At 28.0% G+C, this 21,476-nt stretch overlaps 2 protein-coding genes across 3 annotated transcripts; both read right to left on the reverse strand.

The window, feature by feature from the left end:
- Nucleotides 1–328: 328 nt before the first annotated feature.
- Nucleotides 329–4,974, reverse strand: LOC107069169 (uncharacterized). The gene is made up of 5 exons (XM_015326233.2): nucleotides 4,003–4,974; nucleotides 3,116–3,481; nucleotides 2,288–2,628; nucleotides 1,758–2,047; nucleotides 329–1,505 (listed from the first exon to the last, which is right to left on the reverse strand). Exons 1-5 carry the CDS (start codon nucleotides 4,004–4,006, stop codon nucleotides 1,085–1,087), a joined length of 1,422 nt encoding a protein of 473 aa, XP_015181719.2. The 5' UTR covers nucleotides 4,007–4,974; the 3' UTR covers nucleotides 329–1,084.
- Nucleotides 4,975–13,716: 8,742 nt separating this feature from the next.
- Nucleotides 13,717–19,545, reverse strand: LOC107069174 (uncharacterized). Of its 2 annotated transcripts, XR_016175824.1 has the most exons (12): nucleotides 19,104–19,545; nucleotides 18,350–18,568; nucleotides 18,019–18,181; nucleotides 17,821–17,942; nucleotides 17,496–17,740; nucleotides 17,143–17,315; nucleotides 16,673–16,850; nucleotides 16,052–16,166; nucleotides 15,813–15,972; nucleotides 15,148–15,275; nucleotides 14,914–15,057; nucleotides 13,717–14,683 (listed from the first exon to the last, which is right to left on the reverse strand). XR_016175824.1 is itself a non-coding variant. In XM_015326247.2 (11 exons), the coding sequence occupies exons 1-11, from the start codon at nucleotides 19,174–19,176 to the stop codon at nucleotides 14,987–14,989; spliced, it is 1,647 nt and encodes a 548-aa protein (XP_015181733.1). In that variant the 5' UTR covers nucleotides 19,177–19,545; the 3' UTR covers nucleotides 13,717–14,986. The 2 variants fall into 2 exon arrangements, 1 of the variants encoding a protein (XP_015181733.1); XM_015326247.2 differs by having other exon boundaries at nucleotides 13,717–15,057.
- Between the last annotated feature and the right edge of the window lie 1,931 nt (nucleotides 19,546–21,476).

The raw sequence follows: 21,476 nt of genomic DNA on the forward strand, positions 1-21,476 counted from the left end.
AATTATATATGTTTTTTTTGTTTATTAATTATTTGATCTTTTTCTTGTTTTGTTTATAATCAATAAGAAATTTTGAATGTTACAATTAAAGATGTCCAATATTTTTATTCAATTCAAATTTAAATAAAAAATATAATATTAATAACGATTATTTGGATATAAAATAATTTTAAAATTGAACAATTAATTATTGTGGAATATGATAAAAATTAAATGAATAATAATTATTAATTAATTCTATTTTATTGTCGAAAAAAAGTCAAAAATTACAATTTTAAGATTTACAATAAATCATTGTTGAGATATTCTAAAGAAATTTGAACCACAGCATAGTTTTCATATAAAAATAATAAAAATGTTTCAATTATAATATATTACTTAATGAACGATAATAATTATTTGAAAAAAAAAAATAATGAAATATTGAAAATTCCTGTAAACATAATAAAATCTAAAATTGTTGTAACATTTGAGTAATGAAATTTAAATGAACATGATTCAGGAATATGTGAGCGGAGAAGTATGTATTAGATTAGTAGATAGTAAATGTATCTTCTAGGTATATATATAAACCTATATAATATACGTTTGCTTTACGGAAGTACATAGACGGCGATTCCTTGATGAAAATCGTACCGGATCGTGCAATGCAATGCATTACATTCGGACGAAAGGACGTTGCACGCGTCGCGAACCGCTGACGTCACCTTGGACATCCTCCGTGAACACGAAAAACACGAGAAAGAATTTGTACACGCACGGTAATGATAACTGATAGACAAAAAGAATAAACAAAAAGGATAAACTCATCTTTTCAAAATATCTTAACTATTAAACAATAATAAAATAAAATAACACAGAATTATTATAACGAATCAGGAACAAAATTAGGTGTAAAGTAGTTTCTTTTATATAAAATTAAACTAACGAATTTTTTAAAATAACAATAAAATTTATTAGTGTAATTTATTAAAAAAATTTTTAAAAGAATAAAATAAAATAAAATTTATTATATTATTATTATATTATTATATATAAAAATTTTCCTTTTTAACAATCTAAAAAAAATTAACAAATGATTTGATTATCTTTTTCCAAAAATTTTTGTTTTTCTTCCGTCGTCTTGATTAGTATCGTTAGCATCTGTTACATCTTCTTCAATTTGATCTGTCATCACCGAGGATGTCAACATTTCTGGTTCGTATTCCCGATATCTTCGATCCAATTGAAAATTATATTTAAATTGTTCGAAAGCTTCCCAGAGTTTGGCAAATTTTGCTGTTAAAAGTTTAATAAACTCGTCTCGTTGATTTTTAAGTTTACATTTAAAAAGTTGTTCCAATCTACGCATATCCTTTGCATTCATTTCTTGATAATTTATAAACTCATTGTCCTTAATAAAATTGTATTCTTGATCCTGCGATCTTCTTTGGATTTCCATCGACAATTCTGTTCTAACGGGTGACTTTACTGAATTGTGTTTCATCCCGTCTTGATCGCTATGCCTTAAATAAATCATTTTCATTTGTTTGGTCGGTATTTTAAAATAATTTAGAATCAGTATTATGTTAACGAAAAATTAATTACTATGCATGAATATTATAATAATAATTTTATAGTAATTTTAATTATAGTAAAATAGCGTCAGAATTGAATAAATATTAGGATGCATAAATAGATATAATATAAAATGGATAAACAAATCTAAATATTAATCATTGTATTAGAATAAAAAAAGTAATGTATAGAATGTTTACCAAAATTTAGGCTGTTGTCGAAATTCCTTCAAATTATTCTCATGCAGTCGAATAACTTCCTCCTTCAAACGTTCCTCCCAAACATTCATCTGTTTGCGAAAATTCACATAAGAATTTCGATTACGTTTATCCAAATTCTGCAAATGTCTTTGTATCTTTTCATAAACTTTTCTAGTATTTTGCATTTCAACGTCTTGACGAATTCTTTCATTTTTTATCAATTCAGTAATCTTTTGAGAATCTTTTTCTTGCCACTCGTTCATACTCTTTTGTAAATTCTTCGTCATTTCCTAAAAATTTTTCTTACAATTAAACAACAAATTCGTATTATTGTTTAGAATTCGTAGTTGATTAAAATAATTCATTAAAATTAAGATATTAATAGAAGTTGATTGATCGTGGCAAAAAAAAACACGCTTCAATGACTATTCAAAACAAATTATAAATTAGTCTGTTAATTAAATTAATTCGATACGTTAATCAAAATGATTTATTTGATTAAAAATATTAATATAGAAGTTTGATTTAACCTGGGAAAACATTCCAGTAACCTTGGCAATTTCTTCACTGATCCTCTTCCTCTCATCCAGTTGCCATCTGACGATTTGCGCCTTGATTCTCGCGTCTAAGTTGTTCTTCCACACGTGTAGATCGTTTTTCAGTATGTTCTGTGTCTGAGCGTGTTTCTCGTAACACTGCAAGGCGTACCGTCGATTTTGAAACTTTTCCAGACCGAATTGTTTTCTCAAAGCGACTATGTCCGTTTCGCATTGCGACAATCTACTTTCTAACCACTTCAAAGTCTTCGACAAGTTCTCTTCTCGTGGACTTGTACATCTTGGTTCATCATTATCACCGGATGCTTCCGTTTCTAACCGAGAAAGTGTTTCCAATGCTTTCAAATATATTTTATTTTATTTTTATTTTTATTATTCGTAGCTTCGTAATTGTATAATTTGTTAAGATTTATAGACACAGAAAGAAAATGATTGAACTACAAATGTTCCCCCCATTCTCTTGCAAAATATAATTTTCTGTCTCCAGGAAAAAACAGCTTATAATATATTATATAAAAAATAATAATATTGGTATTTAATGTTTTATATAATGTAAAATTATTCTTCCAATATTTTTCTAGAATTGATATTTTTTGTGCTTTTAAGGAGAGGGTAAGAAAAGAATTATAAAAATTCAATAAACGTAAAAAGTATGGTTTTTCTTTTGTCAATGTACTTTTAATTTAATTTAAATTAAGGATAATTTAAGTAAAATTAAAAGATGATAAATACTACGAATTTTTCTCCCTGCTACCTCCCCCTTATTACAAATAGTTTCCAGCCCGTTAATAAAATTTTTACCTAATTTCGATCTATCGCAAATTTGATAGCAACAATTTGTTTCAGCGGTATTTCGTTCGTCGCCAGAACTACTTTCCCCAGAGGACGAATTCTTGACATTGTTCGGTTCGTTGGAACGAAAGGACGAGTTGTCGAAAGGACGATTACGATCGTAATTCTTCGGCAAAGAACTCAGACAATCCTTGTTGTATCGAATACGTGTCGTCTGATAAAAAGAATCTTCTTCGGGATCGTTGGTAGTGTAATCCACCAACTGTTCTGTCGAGGATTCCGATTCTTCTTCGATCGGTGATAATACTCTATCCTCTTCTAAATTCTCCTTGTTACTTCTTAAGTTATTTGTCTTTTCCCTTGATTTTCTGTCTCCTGCAATACGATTACTGAAACACTGTAATTCTACTGTATAAACATATCTAAACGACAATGTACGAAATAAAATATACCAACGACAAATTGCTCTACCGTGGTAAGATTTAAATAAAAATTAAATTGCTCTTTTTATTGAACTTCAACGCAAATTTGGTATTCGAATAAATTGAAAATATTCAATTATCGTATTTTTGTTGAATAAAAAAAATATTACTCTTCTTGTGTCAAATTTAAAAAGGAATTATTGCAATATTGCAAAAAAAATAACAATTTTTTGCTTATTTTTGCATTCGTGTTAAACTAAAAGGAAAATTACAAAAATATTGTGAGATAAAAATCAACTAAATTTTATATATTGTATAAAAAGAAAATATTCAAAAATCTTTTAATATATAACGCACATTGAAAATAATTCTGCATATCCCAATTGCAAGTTTACAATTTTTACCAAATGAACGAATTAAAATATGAAAAAAAATAGCCTTTCGAAAAAGAAGAAATTTGTCCGAAGGACTTACCCATCACCCAGATCGAAAATAAATCTTTTTTCTCTATGATCCCATAAAAGTTTTCACCTTCGACTGGACTCTATAAAGCATTCCAGGGTCATCAGAATCGTCGAAGCGAAACAAAAGCCTTCGTCGAGAAGAACGACGCAAGTTGCAGATGATAAAAAACAATCCAAAGAATATATTTTCTTTATCCAGTGACTCGAACCCTAAGCGATGCCCACCCACTTTGGAAACCACCCTTTCGATGTGTTACACGAGTGCCGACAAAAGGTACGAGGAAAAAGGGAACAAAAACAAACGAGTAGTAGAGAAAACAGAAACAGAAAGTGTAAACTGAAGGATAAAGTGGAAGAAGCGGGTGGAGGAAGAGAGGGAGAGGAGGAGAGGGAGGGAAGATAAAGATGATAAAGAAGAAAGGAAGAAAATAAGAAGATGAAGAGGTGTAAAGGTTTGTAGAAGGGGAAGCGGTGAATTGTAGTGGTGTTTGTGGTTGTGGGGAGGGGGTGAGAGTAAGAGGGTTGGGGGTGAGAGGATGGGAAAAGAAGGAAGTGGCTTAATGGCCGAAAAGGATTCTCGTGCTGAGAGTGCAATTTTCAATTTCGCTGACGTCGCGCGTAACTTCTTTCCGTCCTTGTCTCACCGAATTATTGAGACGTTGGTCACTTACTCTCTCTCTCTCTCTCTCTTTCTCTCTTTATCTGTTTTGTTAGTTGTTTGTGACGCGGTACGGATTTGACATGGACAGCTGTCGGATTGGTACGCGCCGTCACGCGAGACAGAGATAGAGATAGAAGGAAAGAGAAGGATAGCTTCATGACACACTATGTCATAGAATAGAATAAAATAGAAAAAAGAAAAAAAGAAAAAAATGGTAGTAGGGAAAATAAAAAGAAATAGAAGATTTCTTCTACTTGCACAGATTTAAGGTTGAACTAACAAACATTATAACTAAAACTTTGTATACTTTTTCAAAAACTTGTAGCTCTTCTTCTTCTTCTTCTTCTTCTTCTTCTTCTTCTTCTTCTTCTTCTTCTTCTTCTTCTTCTTCTTCTTCTTCTTCTTCTTCTTCTTCTTCTTCTTCTTCTTCTTCTTCTTCTTCTTCTTCTTCTTCTTCTTCTTCTTCTATTCTATTTCTTGGATTTTTACAAATGTGTATTTAATCTAAGTGACTCTCTTAAATTATCAAGATTCATTTCCACGAGATTTGAATATTAATATGGTTTGATTACTAACCTAAGTTTTTTTGAAATTGATCGTTAAAACCGTGAAGTTGCTGGAATTTATTATTTGAAATTTATAATCGATCATCGAAATTTGCAATGTTCACTTTTAATTTTAATCCGATATATATCAATTTTCGTGTTCAATATTATCAATGATACGTTAGAGATGACTAAATCAAATATTTTATTCTTATTTTTTATTTGAATTATTTTACAATTTTTAATTTCTAATCTTGTCACCATTAGATTGAATATAAATGGAAGTAATAATTATTTATTAAAAGAAATGTGTACTGTGTTTTTTTTACGTATTGGAGATATGAAAAGTTCTAAGTCTAGCATGTGAAGACATTCTACGAAACAGGATGACATAGCATTTTATGCATTGTCTAAACCAGGCAATGTGCGTAATAATATTTACTTACACGAAATACATAGAAGAAAATATAGGAGGACTGAAAAGTTCTGAGTTTAGTATGTAAAGAGTTGAAAATTTTTTTGTGTTTTACGTCATAATTTTTTCAAGGTTGCCCCGGAAATTTTTCCTACTTGCAATTAGATAATTCTTAACAAACATAGTTAGTGTATAATTAATAAGAAAGAGCGCGAGAAGAAATTTTATTTAATATCCTCGTTTTTTTTTAATGATCCAGCATATTTACTAATAAATTCATTTATAAGATTACAATCATATTCTCAAACAAACTGGAACATAATTGTTATACGTTCGAAACGAGATCGCATTTAAGTCAAAATAATATTTAACAAAATGACGAAACGATAAAGATAAAATATCATACAAGAGAAATAATCTCACGAAATTGTTGATCGTAATAATTGATAAAGAATTTAATAATAGAAACGAAAGTTACATTAAATTCTTTTGTCGGTTCGTCTACACTTTACTGACGAATAGGTCGAATAAAAAAAAATAAAAAAATACGGAAATAAAAGCAGATGAGGATGAAGAAGATGAAGAAGAAGATGAAAAAGAAGGTGATGGTGAAGGAATGAGAGGAGGGAGGGTTGGGAAGAATGGTGGAGCGTGGATTCGGGAAGCGAGGGTTGTTGAAAAGAGAAGAAAGAACGAAGAAGAGCGATAAGAAGATGAGATAATGAAGAGGATAACCGACGTGGAAAGTTTATGAGAAATAGATAGAGATAGATTAAATGGAAACTGAGTGAGTGAGAAGGGGTGAGAAGAATGATGAGAAGGAGGGAAGGGGTAGTGGAAGGAGAGAGGAAATGGACGAGAAAGGCACGAGAAAGAAGGTAAGAACGGTAAGGAGCAAGGATTCACACGGTTCGAGGACTGGCATAGCGGTCCTAGCGGTAGATACTTGCGAATAATGGGCTCATTTACATACCTAACTATATATATGTACAAGTATATACTATATTCTGAAATGAAAAAGTACTCGACGACATAGATCGTAACATAAATCGCATATGCATATACGTAGATTAGTATAACTCATACCTGGTGGATCCTATATATTTTATATATATAACATATATAAGTTATATAAAGTATATATAATTTATGTAAATAACTTTTGACCTATTTAAAAATTGTTATATACTCTATCAGTGTATGGTTGACCCTAAAAATCTATAACATTTTAATTAATATTTTTTTATATTTCTTAGAGTAATATATTATTTCTCGAATAAAAAATTCACACGAGCATAAATATTATTTTACCATCTGCATTATCCATTTGGTATTTTTATACATATGTATATATTAGGTTTACCGGAAAGTTCTGTCCATTCGGAAAAACACCAGTTCAATTTTTCGTCTCTAGAGATAAAACATTTTTTAAAAATGCAATATACATATTATCATCACCTATGAAAAGAAATTATACATAATGATAATTGATAAATATTAGTCAATAAAAGAGATATGAAAATTTATTACTTTTGTCTTACTCTAAAAATTATAGTATCATAATATCATATATATGTATTATTTTATAGAATATTCATTTGGTATTAATTTTATTTTTTAAGAAACAGATTTTGTTGGATAATTATTTTTTTCAGAATAAAATAATAATTAAAATGTCATAGATTTGTCGAAGCAACCACATACACTGATAGAATATGTCAAAATTTCTTAAATAGGTCACAAGAGTTCATTGGTTATTATAATAATTAATTGGTTCCTCTTTTTTTGAAACTTTTTAAGTTAATTGTTTTGCAGATGGTAAAAAAGTAATTAGGATCATATATTTACAATTTAAACAAAATAACATAAGTTTAGAAAGTATAAAAAAGTAATGAGTAATTTTTAATATCATCTAAAAACTTTTGACCCATCCTGTACATAAACATCCGCGTATTTGTTGCCAAAGAAAAAATCAAGTAAGAAAGTTTGACGTCATATTTCATAATTCATTCATAAATCATGTACACGTACGTATTCATGTAAATATAATACTTTAAGTCAAGATCATAATTTAATAGAATGATCGAACGAAAATAAGTTTTGACATAGAATTTCATTTTCTTTTTTTCTTTAAAAACAAATTCTTCTCCCAATAATCGCACACAATTATTTTACGTAATTATAATTAACAGATACAATCTTTTTCATGACACTTTGATAAATTCAACAATGTATGATCGTCATGAAAAGAAAAGAAAGAAAAACAAAGAAAAAGAAAAAAATAATATAATCACAACTCGAATCAACTCGACGAAGATTAATAATAAACGTAATTAATTAATTAGCTGGAAAGTATACTAATCTGATCGTCGTATTACATTATAAGTATGTATGTGCATGCGAGTAAATAAGTATAGTTAAAAGAAACACGTGTTCGACGTGTTGCGGCTCGTTTCAGTTACTAAATCACTTTGCAACATTCTAAGTCCAAAAGATAAAAAAAACAGGCAAATTAGCTTTGGAAAGAAACGATAACGATCATCCAGAGTATAATACATAAATATGTATACTCGTATGAAAACTTAAGGAGAGACCGTGAACGTTAATCAGGATCACGATAATGAAAACGTTAACCTTCTATAATCATCATATTACTTTCAAAGTCTTAAAAATAAAATACACTAACACATTGATTTTGCATTTTATATATCATCATATAATTATTAGGTCATTCGTATATATGTATATTTAAGAAGTGTTATTAAATGTTTTTTTTTTTAGATCTATTGTAAATTATATTGAATATAATAAATATATACCGGAAATTCAAATTGAAAGGATATAAAATTTTAAATTTTAAATAATTAACATGAGAGATACTTCTTCCGATAAATTTGATTTTAAGATAAATATATTATGACATTTATTTTATTTTCATTTAATAAAATAATTCAAGACTATATTTCAAGGTTCATGCTGCTTTTTAAAATAAAAATCAGCATTTATTGTAATGGAAATATATGTGACATGTAAAACAAAAAATAAAAAAATATATAAAAATACGTTTAAAAAGATTTTCTTAGAATTTACACGTAACCTCTAGTATTAAGAATAAAACAATCTTCGCATTTATGATTGGAAAAAAAATATTTGCATTTACGCAAAGTTTATATAAAAAAAATTATATTAATGATAAATATTATTCATATATGTTCCATTTACAACATTTTGTATAAAATAATGCAAGGAGTAGAATACTTATGATATAAAAATTTAGTTAATAGAAATAAAATGTCGTTGACGTCTAGGCCATTGTGTTTTAGTCGGTTCACTGAATTCAGAGACACAGCGACGGATCATTGAGGCCGTGAGACAGTTTGAAAGTGAGAGAGCCAATCTTCTTCTAAATAAAAGAGAAAGAAAGAAAGAAAATGAGAAAGAAAGAAAAGAGAAGAAAAGAGAAGAAAGAACGAAAGAATTAATTTACGTCACGGTCTGTGATTTCATCGAATGCCGTTACTTTTTGCATGCAACCGATTGCACCGCGTTTATCATTAAAACAATCCACCAAAACATTTCGATCATCTTCTTTGTATACGTATTATTCTTCTTGTTCTTTTTCTTTTTTTATTTTTTTTTTTTTTTTTTTTATTGAAAATTAATTCAACCAATTTTTTACAATACGTAAATCTTTCCAAACCGGCATAATCCAATCGTCTTCTTTTATTGTTCTTTATTTATTTTTATTGAAAATTATTCGATTCATTCGATTCGTACAAAACACGTATAACACGTATCCTCTCGAGTGTGACGACTTCGAATGAATGCAAGGACACACTTTATGTTTCTTTTTTTTCTTTTCTTGGGGGGGGGGGGTGGTCTTTTATTCTCTTTCTGATCTTCTCTTGGATCTTTTATTCTTCGTTCCAAGTTTCAAAAGGAAATTTATTTTACGTAATATTGACCTTGAGTTAATTAAGTCATATTTTCTATGATCATTTCGAAATTAAAATATAAACATAGAAGTTAATAATAAATTTATCGTCTTATTAGTTAATAGTATTGGAATCCATTGATACGAAGAATTTTTTGTATGAAAGGAATAAGGAACAATAAAGGAATTTGTATGAAAGAATAAAGGATAAAGAATCAATGTTACGTTAATTAATTTCATTTACAATTTTAAAATAATTTTGGTCTCCTATGTATGTATAAATATAATTTTATTTATAATGTTTGAATGGAGAAATGAATAAATTTATGATCTCGTTTTTCAAAATTATTCGAAAGAAATAGATACGTAATTCAACCTTGTATTAAATATAAATCAGACTTACGATTTGTCTTTTAAAATTAATCTTTAAAAATAGTCTTTAAAGATAATTTAACTAAAATATTGAAACGAATGAATAAATTGATTTATCATTGTTTTATCTATGAGAATAAATTTACGAAAAGAACAAGAGAATAAAAAAATTAAGAAATCTAACAGGAAAATAGAAAGAAAGAAGCTATGAAATTCAAGCTTTCGTTGATAAATTAAATTTACGATAGTTTCAAAATTAATAATAATTTGTCAAAAATCCTTAAAAGGGGATATTTTAATGTGAACACCCCATTGTTGACATAATTGTTGGTAATTTCATTTAATTAAACGTTTCAATTGCTTTTTGCAGTTATATTTATATATGTTTCAAGTTACATATCAAATTTTTTCAAAGCATTTTATTGCAAATTGTAAATATTACAGAATTTTACTCAAATCATGTAACGATAAACGTTTATATCATCGGTAATGCTGATTGCGGCCGTTCTTGGAATTTTAAACGAATAAATTTATTTTTAGTTTTATTCATAACGAATTTATTTATCGTTGGAAGAAAGGAAAATATAACAAACAAAAAATTACCAAAATGGCAGGTCTTGAAATAGGAAACTTCAATTTTTACGAAAGAATTTTCACTTATCATGATCCAAAAAATATTAATATCAAAAACAATCGAGAAAAATCACAAGTATTATTACATGTCTGCAGAATTACAAGACTATCGGTTCAATAATTTCTGAAAAAAATGCACATCCCGATTTGAAGAATGTTATTCGGATAAAAACTTATTTAAAGTTTCACGTGTAATCATAACTTCTATGTGAGTTAAACATTCGTATCTGGATTATTTGAATAAATTTCATTGTGAAAACAAAATAAATGAACAGATTTATCATTTTTACATCTACCAATAACAAATTTAAGAAAAAAGATGGTGTATCTGGTGTTGAGAGAAGTCATAATAAAGTCGAAGAAAGGAAAAGAAAATAAAAAATAAATAAATAAATCCAGAGAAAGAGACAGTTCGTTACTTTCGATAATTATAGCTGTTTACGTCAGAGCATACCGTTCGGTTTAATAGTTGGACGTATCCGAAGGGAGATTGAACAGCGATGAAGCACGTTGAAAGTGACTCATTCGTTTATGGGAAAGGGTAAAAAGGAAGAAAGAGGAAGAGGATGAGATGATGGCGATGGAGTTAGAAGTGGAGGTGGAGAAGGAGGTCCACCGACACTGAAGTAACAGCCTCCTAGATTACAGAAGAACTGCAACCGCAACGACTTTTGTCACTGACCTCGAACCTTTCTCCTCGACTCATTAACGACTAATGAGTATAAGAAAAAAAAATCGATTGTTTTCGAGTTTCAACGAATCGATCCTCCGTGACGAGTTGTACGCATAGAGATACTACACATAGAGCAAACAAGCCAGCATAAAAGCTGTCGGCGAAATAAAAAGAGATAGAAGATAGGAGGTTGATGTTGTCTCTCTTTAACTTGCGCTGAGCGACGCATGCGCATTAGTCTGCTAGTAGAGGTTAAGGTAGCTGATTTTAGTTCTCTATGATTTTAGTACGGCACGAGTTCGAATGTTTTTCTATTCAAGAATAATTAGTAAAAATAGTAAGGATCACGTAAATCAATAAGTTTGTAATTATTAGTAATTTATAAAAAAAATGAATAGAGTAAGAAACGTTTATTGTTTATTTGAATGTTTATTTTTTTTATTTGTATTATTTTAATTTCAAATAATAAGTTATCATGCAAAACGTAAATTATTCACTTTTGAAAATAGTAAGTTTATCGTTATACATACGAGTACGGAATTTCATGTCACCTAATTTGTCGCTTTCGAGTTTAAGGCGTGCGTTTATGTAAGTCTGCACAATAAGATATATAAGTTTACAACGATGATCATTAAAAATCTCCTGTTCTAGCGAATGACTGTTATAATCTAATACTGATGGTAGAATTACTTTTAGAGTTTCAATGACTAATTTTTGGTTAATATTTTTGGCGAACATACAGTTTTTAAATTGAAGAATGATTTTTTCAGTACATTTGCAAATTAAATTGACGTCGTCAGATGCAAATAACAATCCCCCTCTATTTTTAATAATAGTTAACTTTAATTTAGTTGATAAAGGGCCATGTAACATTTGTAAACATTGATCACAATGAATTTTTTTTTTAATGATCGAAATACAAAGCCAGCTGTATGTTTTATTATATCGGTTAAATATTCCGATTGCACCCATGCATCATTTTTAGCAAAATCTACAATATCATAATTTGTCAGAAAACAGTCTTTAATGTCAAATTTACAAAAATTTTGTTCTTTTCTGTTTCTATTTCTCGATGATTGAGAAAAGAAAAGGAAAAAAACTGATTGAAGCAAAAAAAAACTAAGTAAAAAAAATATTCAATCAAAGTTTAATTAATTTTGAGACTACTGTGCGTGCGAATCTTTTCCATTTTTTTCGAATCGGGTATGAGGAGGGGAAAAAAAGGAAAGAAAAAAGAGAGAATAAAACAATGTTGTTTCTATTGATTATGATAGTAATGGTGTTCGATGATTCGAGTCGACTTCAGTTCTCAATTTTTTCTTTACCGACTTTGAATTGACTCTCTATTAATTAAGTTCATGGAATAACTCGGAACTACCGTGATCTTCTTTTCCCACGCATATCGATTCTACAGATATAAGAAAGTACTTTTTTTTGTTTTAAATATCCAAGTAAATTAAAAAAGAAACAAAAGTAATTTATTTATTAATTATTTTCTTACAATCGTTTATATTTTTATCGATGACTCGTAAATCGACGAATTTACAAAAATTCAAAAAGTATCTACAATTTCAAAACTTTTCAATCTACCCTTGTACATAAGATTGAAAGAAAAACAAAAAAGAATAATAAATACCGACATTTATCAAACTAGAATATGAGTGAATTAAAAACAAATTGTTTCGTATTAATTAAACAAACTTAACTTTAAGATAATAAAAAAAAATATAAAAGAGAAAAAGAAGGATGAGTAAAACAATAGGGAAGAAGAGATCGAATCTTGTGAGAGAGAAAGACATTTCCTCTCTTACTTTAATGATTTAATAATTCTAACGATTCAATACGGATGGAAGAAGTCGGTAGTCGTCATATCGCGATTTCACAGATATGCTTTTCTGTCCAATCATTCTTCTTCATTGGTTTTTTTTTACCATCTACAATAGTTAATTGTATCCCGAATAAAAGACAATATACGCGTGGGTAAGTCTATAGTATGGAGAAAGATAAAAAAGAGATATAAAGATTAAGATAAAGATAAAGATAAAAATAAAGATAAAGATATAATAAAGAGAGTATCTTTATATCGAGACGATACTGTTATCTGTGTTATACTCCTCTTGTGAAAAGCTTTCTCAGCGCTAGGAGAAGCACAGCGAAGCATCTGCCACTTCCGTTCCTTTCAATCGGTTGGTTCGTTGCCTTCTCTACGATCACTCGTTTATCTAACGATTTTGCGCCTTTCGATGCGTTTATAATGGGAGACCCCAAGTTATTCTACACCACCAGATCAAATTAGAAACTCGTTTATTATACACGCTCAAGTGGATATTTTATAGATGTGTTTATGTAACTTGTGTATGGGTCTATTATTATGAGTATAATTGGAATTTGTCAATAATTATTATATTAGATATTCTTTTTTCGTGATATTTATTTATATAAATAATATTTACATTATATACATACAATATTATAATTAATATGTGTTTATGTTACTTGTGTATGCGTTTATTGTTACGCGTATAATTAGAATTTGTCAATAATTATTAAATTACATATTTTTGTTTTCGTAATATTTATTTTTATAAATAATATTAACATTTTATATTAAAAAGTTATTTTCATATTTGATATTTAAATAAATAAACGCGTACATTAATATTGCTCGTATGTATGTGTTTGTGTTCGAAATTAAACAACAATTAATATTATTTAACTAATAATTAATACTATATAATCTATCAACTTTTACCTTGTAAAAGTTGACATAAATTTTTCGCTTGTAAATTTATAATAAAAATATATATAATATAAATTTATATAAAAATTTCGAAAAAAAAAACAGAAAAAACATAATCACGTTTTAAATATTTCCTACAAACTTTTGATACATCCCTTGCATATAGAAACATAGTCGCGAGTATTGGAGTTCCCCTTTAAAACGATTCTCGATTCGTTTCTAAACATAATCTAATATGCCTAAACTTAAACCTAACTTTCCTATAAATAAAATTAATTTATATACACAAATATTTGTACAATTAAATCAAAAATTTTCTAAGTTCGTGTAAATTCGGAATCTCGAACGAAACAATTTAAAAAAAAAATAATTAAGTATTCAAATTAATAATTTAAAATATAAACCTTGAAACTTTTGGGGGCCAAATTTTGTAAACATTAAAACAAACGCTGTGCATCGGCGTCCCAATTAGAATTAAAAAGATTTCAATGAAGATTCCGAATAAGAGATTGGACGACCAATAAGAAGAATAAGAAGAAGGTGTAGAAAAAGGATAGAGGAGAACGAGCATGTGGGTGAAGGCTGGAGGGCTCTCCAGGATGTGTCGAAAGTGAAACCCAAGGCCTTCGTTCGTACGTGTTGCACTCTCTACTCTCAATCCTCATCATTGTGTCCATCCTTTTTTTTCGATCCTAAGTTCTACCTCGTTCTTTCAATTCTAATTAAAAAAAAAAACATTCAAAATCCTTTCTGAATCCGAGTAAACAATAAAAAATTATCAATTCCAAAATGATCTTCATATTTCACGTAGTTCCGTGCTTATTCAATCATTTTTGTCAAAGTTATGAATCATTTTGTTCCTTTTTCTATTTTCTCTTTTTAAATAGGACTAATAAAGTCTTTCGATCATTTTAATCATTTCAATTAAATGAAATCTCTTGATGATACCTTTTTGTTTTTATTGTAGTATTTTTTAAATGTTTCTTTTTTCCTTTTGTTTTATGGTAATTTAGGAAGCTTATTATCCAGATTCAACATTTTTGTTTTTCTTAATCTTACTGCTCGGTATGAAAAATGCTAATACGATACCAACTGAAATTAGATATATATATAATAAATAAGGAATATACTAGTTTGAGATTTGTAAGAAATATTAGGACTTTATTGAAGATGGATACTTACGAAGGGGAAAGCAAGCTATCGTCATGATCGGAGCTATGCATCCGTACTCAAGCAATACCGGAAATACGACATTGCCGATCAGAGATCCAGATCTTCCTATTATCATTACCAAACTCACTGCCATGGTTCTATTAAAAATAAAAAATACAAAAATTTACAAGAAACTAAACAATCTAATTAAACTTATTTTCAATAAATGTTCTACGTTCTTCATAATTGATAATAGATTTTTAAAAGAATATGTGCATATATATGCGCGCGCGAGCGTCTCTCTCTCTCTCTCTCTCTCTCTCTCTCTCTCTGTGTGTGTGTGTGTGTGTGTGTGTGTGTGTGTGTGTGTGTGTGTGTGTGTGTGTGTGTGTGTGTGTGTGTGTGTGTGTGTGTGTGTGTGTGTGTGTGTGTGTGTGTGTAAAATATTTGTTGTATTTTTATTTATCATTAGGCTGTTCATAAAATTCATGAAAATTTATAAATATCCCATAAGTGGATTCAGAAATTTTGAGCCTAATATAAACCAATTTTTTGTTTAGTCAAACAATTTGTTTTAAAATTAATAAGAAGTTTTTAATTAATCTAATCATGTAAGTATTATAAAATATTTATCTACACGAATTTTCTAGGAAATCTAATTTATGTTATATTTTAATTTGATAAAAAAATAATACCTCAAAGTAGTTGGAAATAAAAGTACAGTGACACCAACTATGATGTTCAATGATGTCATCATAATACCAACAAATAAACACGTTAATGTTAATGTCAACGTGTAACTAGTTGACCAAATCATGGATATCAATGATGAGACACACACTGTGTAACAAATATCTGCATACGATGAATATTATTAATTTTTCCTTTCCTTTTTTTATACGATACAAATGAATTTTTGTGGTTAGCTACTCACATAAAAGAATTTTGTGGCCCAATAAATTCACAAACATGCTGGCAATAAAAAGTGAAGATATTGTAGACATTGATACTATCGTTGAGTCTGTGTACATCTTTTCTGATATTACGATCTATAAGATAAAAAATGATAAAAAAATTATTTATATTCGTTTAGATTAGACATTTTTATATCTAAAATGGTAAATGTATTTTTAAGAATATTTGCAGAACTTGGGATAACGAATCGTAAGTTTTATTCTACAATATCAGCAGTTGCTTCAAAATTATGTTGTAAATTTTTATTATGCTAATCCAACAAATCGTCAATAAAAATTTAAGTTTTTTTTCTTTTTAATTTTATAACTCAATACAAAATATTAACTTTTAGATATTCGAATAATACTCAGAATGTTCCATTTCGTTTTTTTTTTGTAAATTCATATTTAAAAATGTGCGGTTTTAATTACATTTTTTGGGTACGCGGATTAAATGTTATATCTAAAAATAATTCCGAGCTGATATGATAAAACTTATTTCTGAAGTAAATACATCAAATATATTCAAAACAATAAATGAAATTTTCAAAACATCAGTAAAATTTATTTTTGGTTACTTTACCTTTTTAATTTGAACTTACGTTTGAACAATCGACTGCTTCGATCATATCGCTGGTTACATTTGTATTCTTTGAATAAGTGACGATGTCTAAAATTTCACAAAATGCTGGTTCGTGATCGGTAATATTGTTATCAATTGGATTGAAGTCATTCAATATAGAGAAGAGTTGTGGTTGCCATAACCGAATTGTGTTGAGACTACAAAAATAGCAATAATGTTATCAGAAAATGCGATAAGCAATATGTTCCGATAAAAATAAATTATGTTGGAGAAAAATTTTTAATGATCCAAGATATAATTAAAAACTTAAAAATGTTAATTTCTCAACAAGATTTATAATACATTAAGATCGTAAATTAATTTCTATGTGTTAGTTAAATTCATATCAATGTGTTCTTTCTTTCTCCTTCTTATATGACAATGTTAGGTCATAATTTTTAAGGAATTAACAATAATAAATATTCTGAAAAATGTCTTTAAACAACTTACGAAAGCATACTGCAAAATTGAAGAGTCAAAATCAAAATTAATCGTAATATGTGTGGTCTAAAAAAGATCGGTTTCATTTGAAGTAGGCCACTTTTAAATGATTTTTTAGACGGATCCACCATTGTTAAGTCAGTTGAACTGTTTGTTTCGAAATCGTCAGCTAATTCGGTTATCTAATTAATAATTTAATGTCATATCGGTCAAAAAAAATTACGAATTATAATTAATAATTATAGAAAAACATTTTACTACTAAATTTAAATAAATACTTTTAAATATTCAAAATACAATTTTATAAAATTCTGAAACTGAATTATGATTTTAACACTGAAAATATTAAAATAATAATTTACCGGATAAGTTTCTTCCGGTTTGCCAGTGTTAATCCTATAAATTTGTCGAAAAACTTTCAAAGCTTCTTCTTTGCGTCCTTGACTCATCAGAAATTTAGGACTTTCCGGAAAAAATGAAATTAGAAACACACCGATCAAAGTAGGCACTCCACAAAGGGACAAAAATATTCTCCACGAATCGTAAACAAAATAACCATCCCAGAGAACGATTGACCAAGTTTGTGGTATTACCAGCCAAGCCAAAGCTTAAAAAAAAAAACATCAGTCAGTTAAATAATTAAAAGTATCGTTTATATAATAAAATACAATTGTTGTTTAAATTTACCCGAGGTCATGAGGGTTCCAGCAGTAACAGTGAAACCAACAATAAGTGTAATTCTCGATCTAACTTTGGCACCATAAAATTCAGCATAATAAGTCATTGTTCCAGCGTATGGTCCACTGATTCTAAAATTTACATAACAAAGAAATCAAATTTAATTCAGACTCGGATTCGAAAATTTTGAGTTATGATTAAACTTACATAGCTCCGCTGAGAAATTTAAAAAATAAGAGCGTTTCAAAATTTTGTGAAAATCCTGATAATACGTTGCAGACTCCATCTGCCATGAATCCATAAACTAAAATTGATTTTCTACCTCTTACATCTGCTAAGTATCCCCATATTAATCCACTCGATACCATGCCTAAATGAGTATAAAATTTTAATTATGAATTTTGTGTATGAATTTCGAAGAATTTGATATATGTTTGAGATAAGTGGTTTGTGCTTGGTTTAGAATATTTTTCTAAAGATTTTGTGTAAATAATTCTTCCTAAAAAATATAGGATTTTATGGGTAATAATTTTCTCACCGATATAAACGACAGCGTTTAATATTCCCTTGTGAATAAGACTTAATTGCAAATCGCATTCTGCTGCAGGAAGAATGACAGATATGTTACCAGTATCAAAACTGGACGCCCAAGAAACTGGTATTATTGCTAAGTATAATAAAACATGAAATTTTCCATATCCGGTCGCATTTACAGCGCTTTCGAAATCAGCTGGTGGCAACTTTGTATCTTGTACACCTTTAATTACAATATTATACATAAATTACATTACTTTTATATATCAATTAAGCGATGACAAAATATTCTTTAGGATTTTATATTTAAAAAATAAAACTAATATTTTATATTATCAGTATTTAGTATTTTATAATTAATAAAAAAAAATACTATAAAAAATATTTTGATCATTAAAATACCAAAGCAAATATTTTAAAATATATTCTATATTATGTGTCTTTTAACTCTCCCTTTTTATGGGTTCAAGTCTCTGGAGTCAATAGCGTACAATTTTTATTTTTTTCTGAACAAATCACCTATTCATATAATTAACCGTGTCCACGTTGCTTGATTTTAATGATCTAATCAGAACTAATAATTTACCGTTGCTAGGCTGTGTGTTGACTTTAAAATATTTTATATTACAAATTTGGACATAACTTAGAATTCAACCCAATTATATACAAATATTAATTAAACGATATTAACAAATTATTTAACTCAAAAAGAATTAAAAAAAAATTAAAGGAATCACAATAATTGCGAATAAACTTACATGAATTATTACGATCACTGATACTCTTTTTTTTATTCATGTCAATGGCACTGACCGTACTGTTAGGTGGCATATTCAAAAAATACTGAGAGTATATATACAAGTATCAAATCGCGATGTTGTGGTTCAAATGCGGAAACAAAATAGTCATCCAGAAACTAACTGTGGAATGAACGACGAATAGGAGTGTTATAGAGAACCTTTTAGCTCTATCTCTTTCTCTCTTGCTCAGTTAATTTGTTTACAGATGATACCACCTGATCGTTAATAGATAGATAAACACTATTATCATTTGAGCAAACTTAAAGAATAATTTTCAGCACTGTCAGAAAAATCTCTGATACCAATGGTCCACGAACGTTATTCGTTACAAACACACGTTTTATACAAATCAAGTATTTTATTTGTATTTCATACCAGTATACTTTTGCATTAGGATAAAAAGATAAAAAGAAGAACTTAATATATTCCATTAATTTTACACTAATATTTATTAGGTCAATGTTTATTATAAAATATTTATCAGAAGTAACTTAAAATATTGATCGATACAATAGAGACATTAATTATATGTATTATCCTAATAAATCATTAATTATATTTATTTGTAATTAAAAAAATTACTGGATTGACTAATAATATTATAATTATTTATATTGTAATATATCTAGCATACATTTTACTAAAAATTTTGTAATATTTAATATTCAAATAAATAACACCGTAGGTATTTTCTATTAAATAATCCATCATAAATTATCATTGGCAAATCCAATATAACTTTTTAGTACTTCAATCATAACCACAAACGACAGTTTTATTTTCACATACATTTTTCATAAATCATTTCAGTCGGTCATAAAACGATAAAGATCGCATGCATCTAGATAAATTCTTTGAAAATCTTATTCTACTAGATAGAAATAGGAGCGTGGGAATTTCCAACGTATTTCGTTGTAAATCAATTTTCACGTCAATTTTAAAAAGACCACCCGCGTAGTTGTCACGATTAAGATTTAATTTATTAGTTCAAAGTTTTTCATCATCAACAATTCTATCTCTCTCTCATTCTCTCTTTCTCTTTTTTTAATTCTTTCATTTTTTTTTTGTTCTTTCATCGTCTGAAAATTCGACCTTGTCGTATCATTTGATTTTAACGAGCTTGTCACGCTTCACGCGGTTTACATCTTCAAAAGTCGTCGTTGTTTCTTTCTTTGTTGAAACAAGCGTGTTCGATGCAGGAAATATCGTGTTTATCCTGACCTTAACGATATCTGCATTCGCAAAAATGCTCTGAACAACGCCTTTTTATCAAGAAATTATATATGTAATTAATACGAGATCAAAATTTAAAAATAAATTTAATCATAATTTTTAATTCGTTTGTATGTATTTTGGAGCTTAATTTGCCATATTTTTATATAGAAATTTTCATTTTTTTAACCTTAAAATTACGACCACCAATTTACTTCTATTACATTTCTATTACTTTTAAAGAGTAAAAAAATATTTTATTCGTTTATTTCTTATTTTTAGTTTATTTAAATTTTCAATTTTTTACTCTAGAATTATAATTTATTTTTTTCGCAATTTTAAATTTATATTTCAAAATTATTTGAAATATTTTATTCCTCTTACGATTCTTTATATATTTAAATATACAATTAAACCATCATTGTAAAAATTAATAGTTCTATTTTTTAATCATAGAATTAAAAAATCTTGATTATTTAACTGCATAACTTTCAAGTGAAAGACTTCATTTTTTATTATTACTTTTATTTACAATTCCCATGTTTGTATCGTTAAATACACATGATAGCAAACAATTAATATCAATTTCATTAGAACATTGACACGTTAACACTTATATTTATTAATTAATTCAAATTAGGCAAAATAAATCTGCGTTTTTCGATCGTACATACAAAACATAATAATAATTATTATTATGGGATTGCTAGGGGATTTGAGCAAAAAATTTATCGATCCTAATTAATATTCGATGCGTTCTTCTCAGCAAATAAACAATGATTAGATTTGGCAAGTTTACTTCCATAATCTTCTTTCATTCTTTCGTTCTCATTGTGATTGGACTTCATGTACTCATTTACCTTCGTGTTAAAGAAAAAAGAAAAAAGATTACAAGGTCGAACAATCGCAAGACAAAACGTTCGAAAAAAAATAAGAAAAAAAAAGTTCGTTTCACCGGAGTAATTAAAGTTTCCTGCTTTTCAAATGTGGCTTCGCCGTTGCGTGGCAAATGACCTGCTTTTTAAATCGTACATTAAAGATTAAGAAAAATAAAATAAGAAAGAAAAAGAATTTGATAAGAAGAATAATCGAACTATTTATGTATTACTAAAAAAGAGA

This window comes from Polistes dominula, unplaced genomic scaffold (genome assembly GCF_049000335.1).
Source record: "Polistes dominula isolate Pdom_NZ unplaced genomic scaffold, Pdom_raw_medaka contig_15, whole genome shotgun sequence".
Classification (NCBI taxonomy): domain Eukaryota; kingdom Metazoa; phylum Arthropoda; class Insecta; order Hymenoptera; family Vespidae; genus Polistes; species Polistes dominula.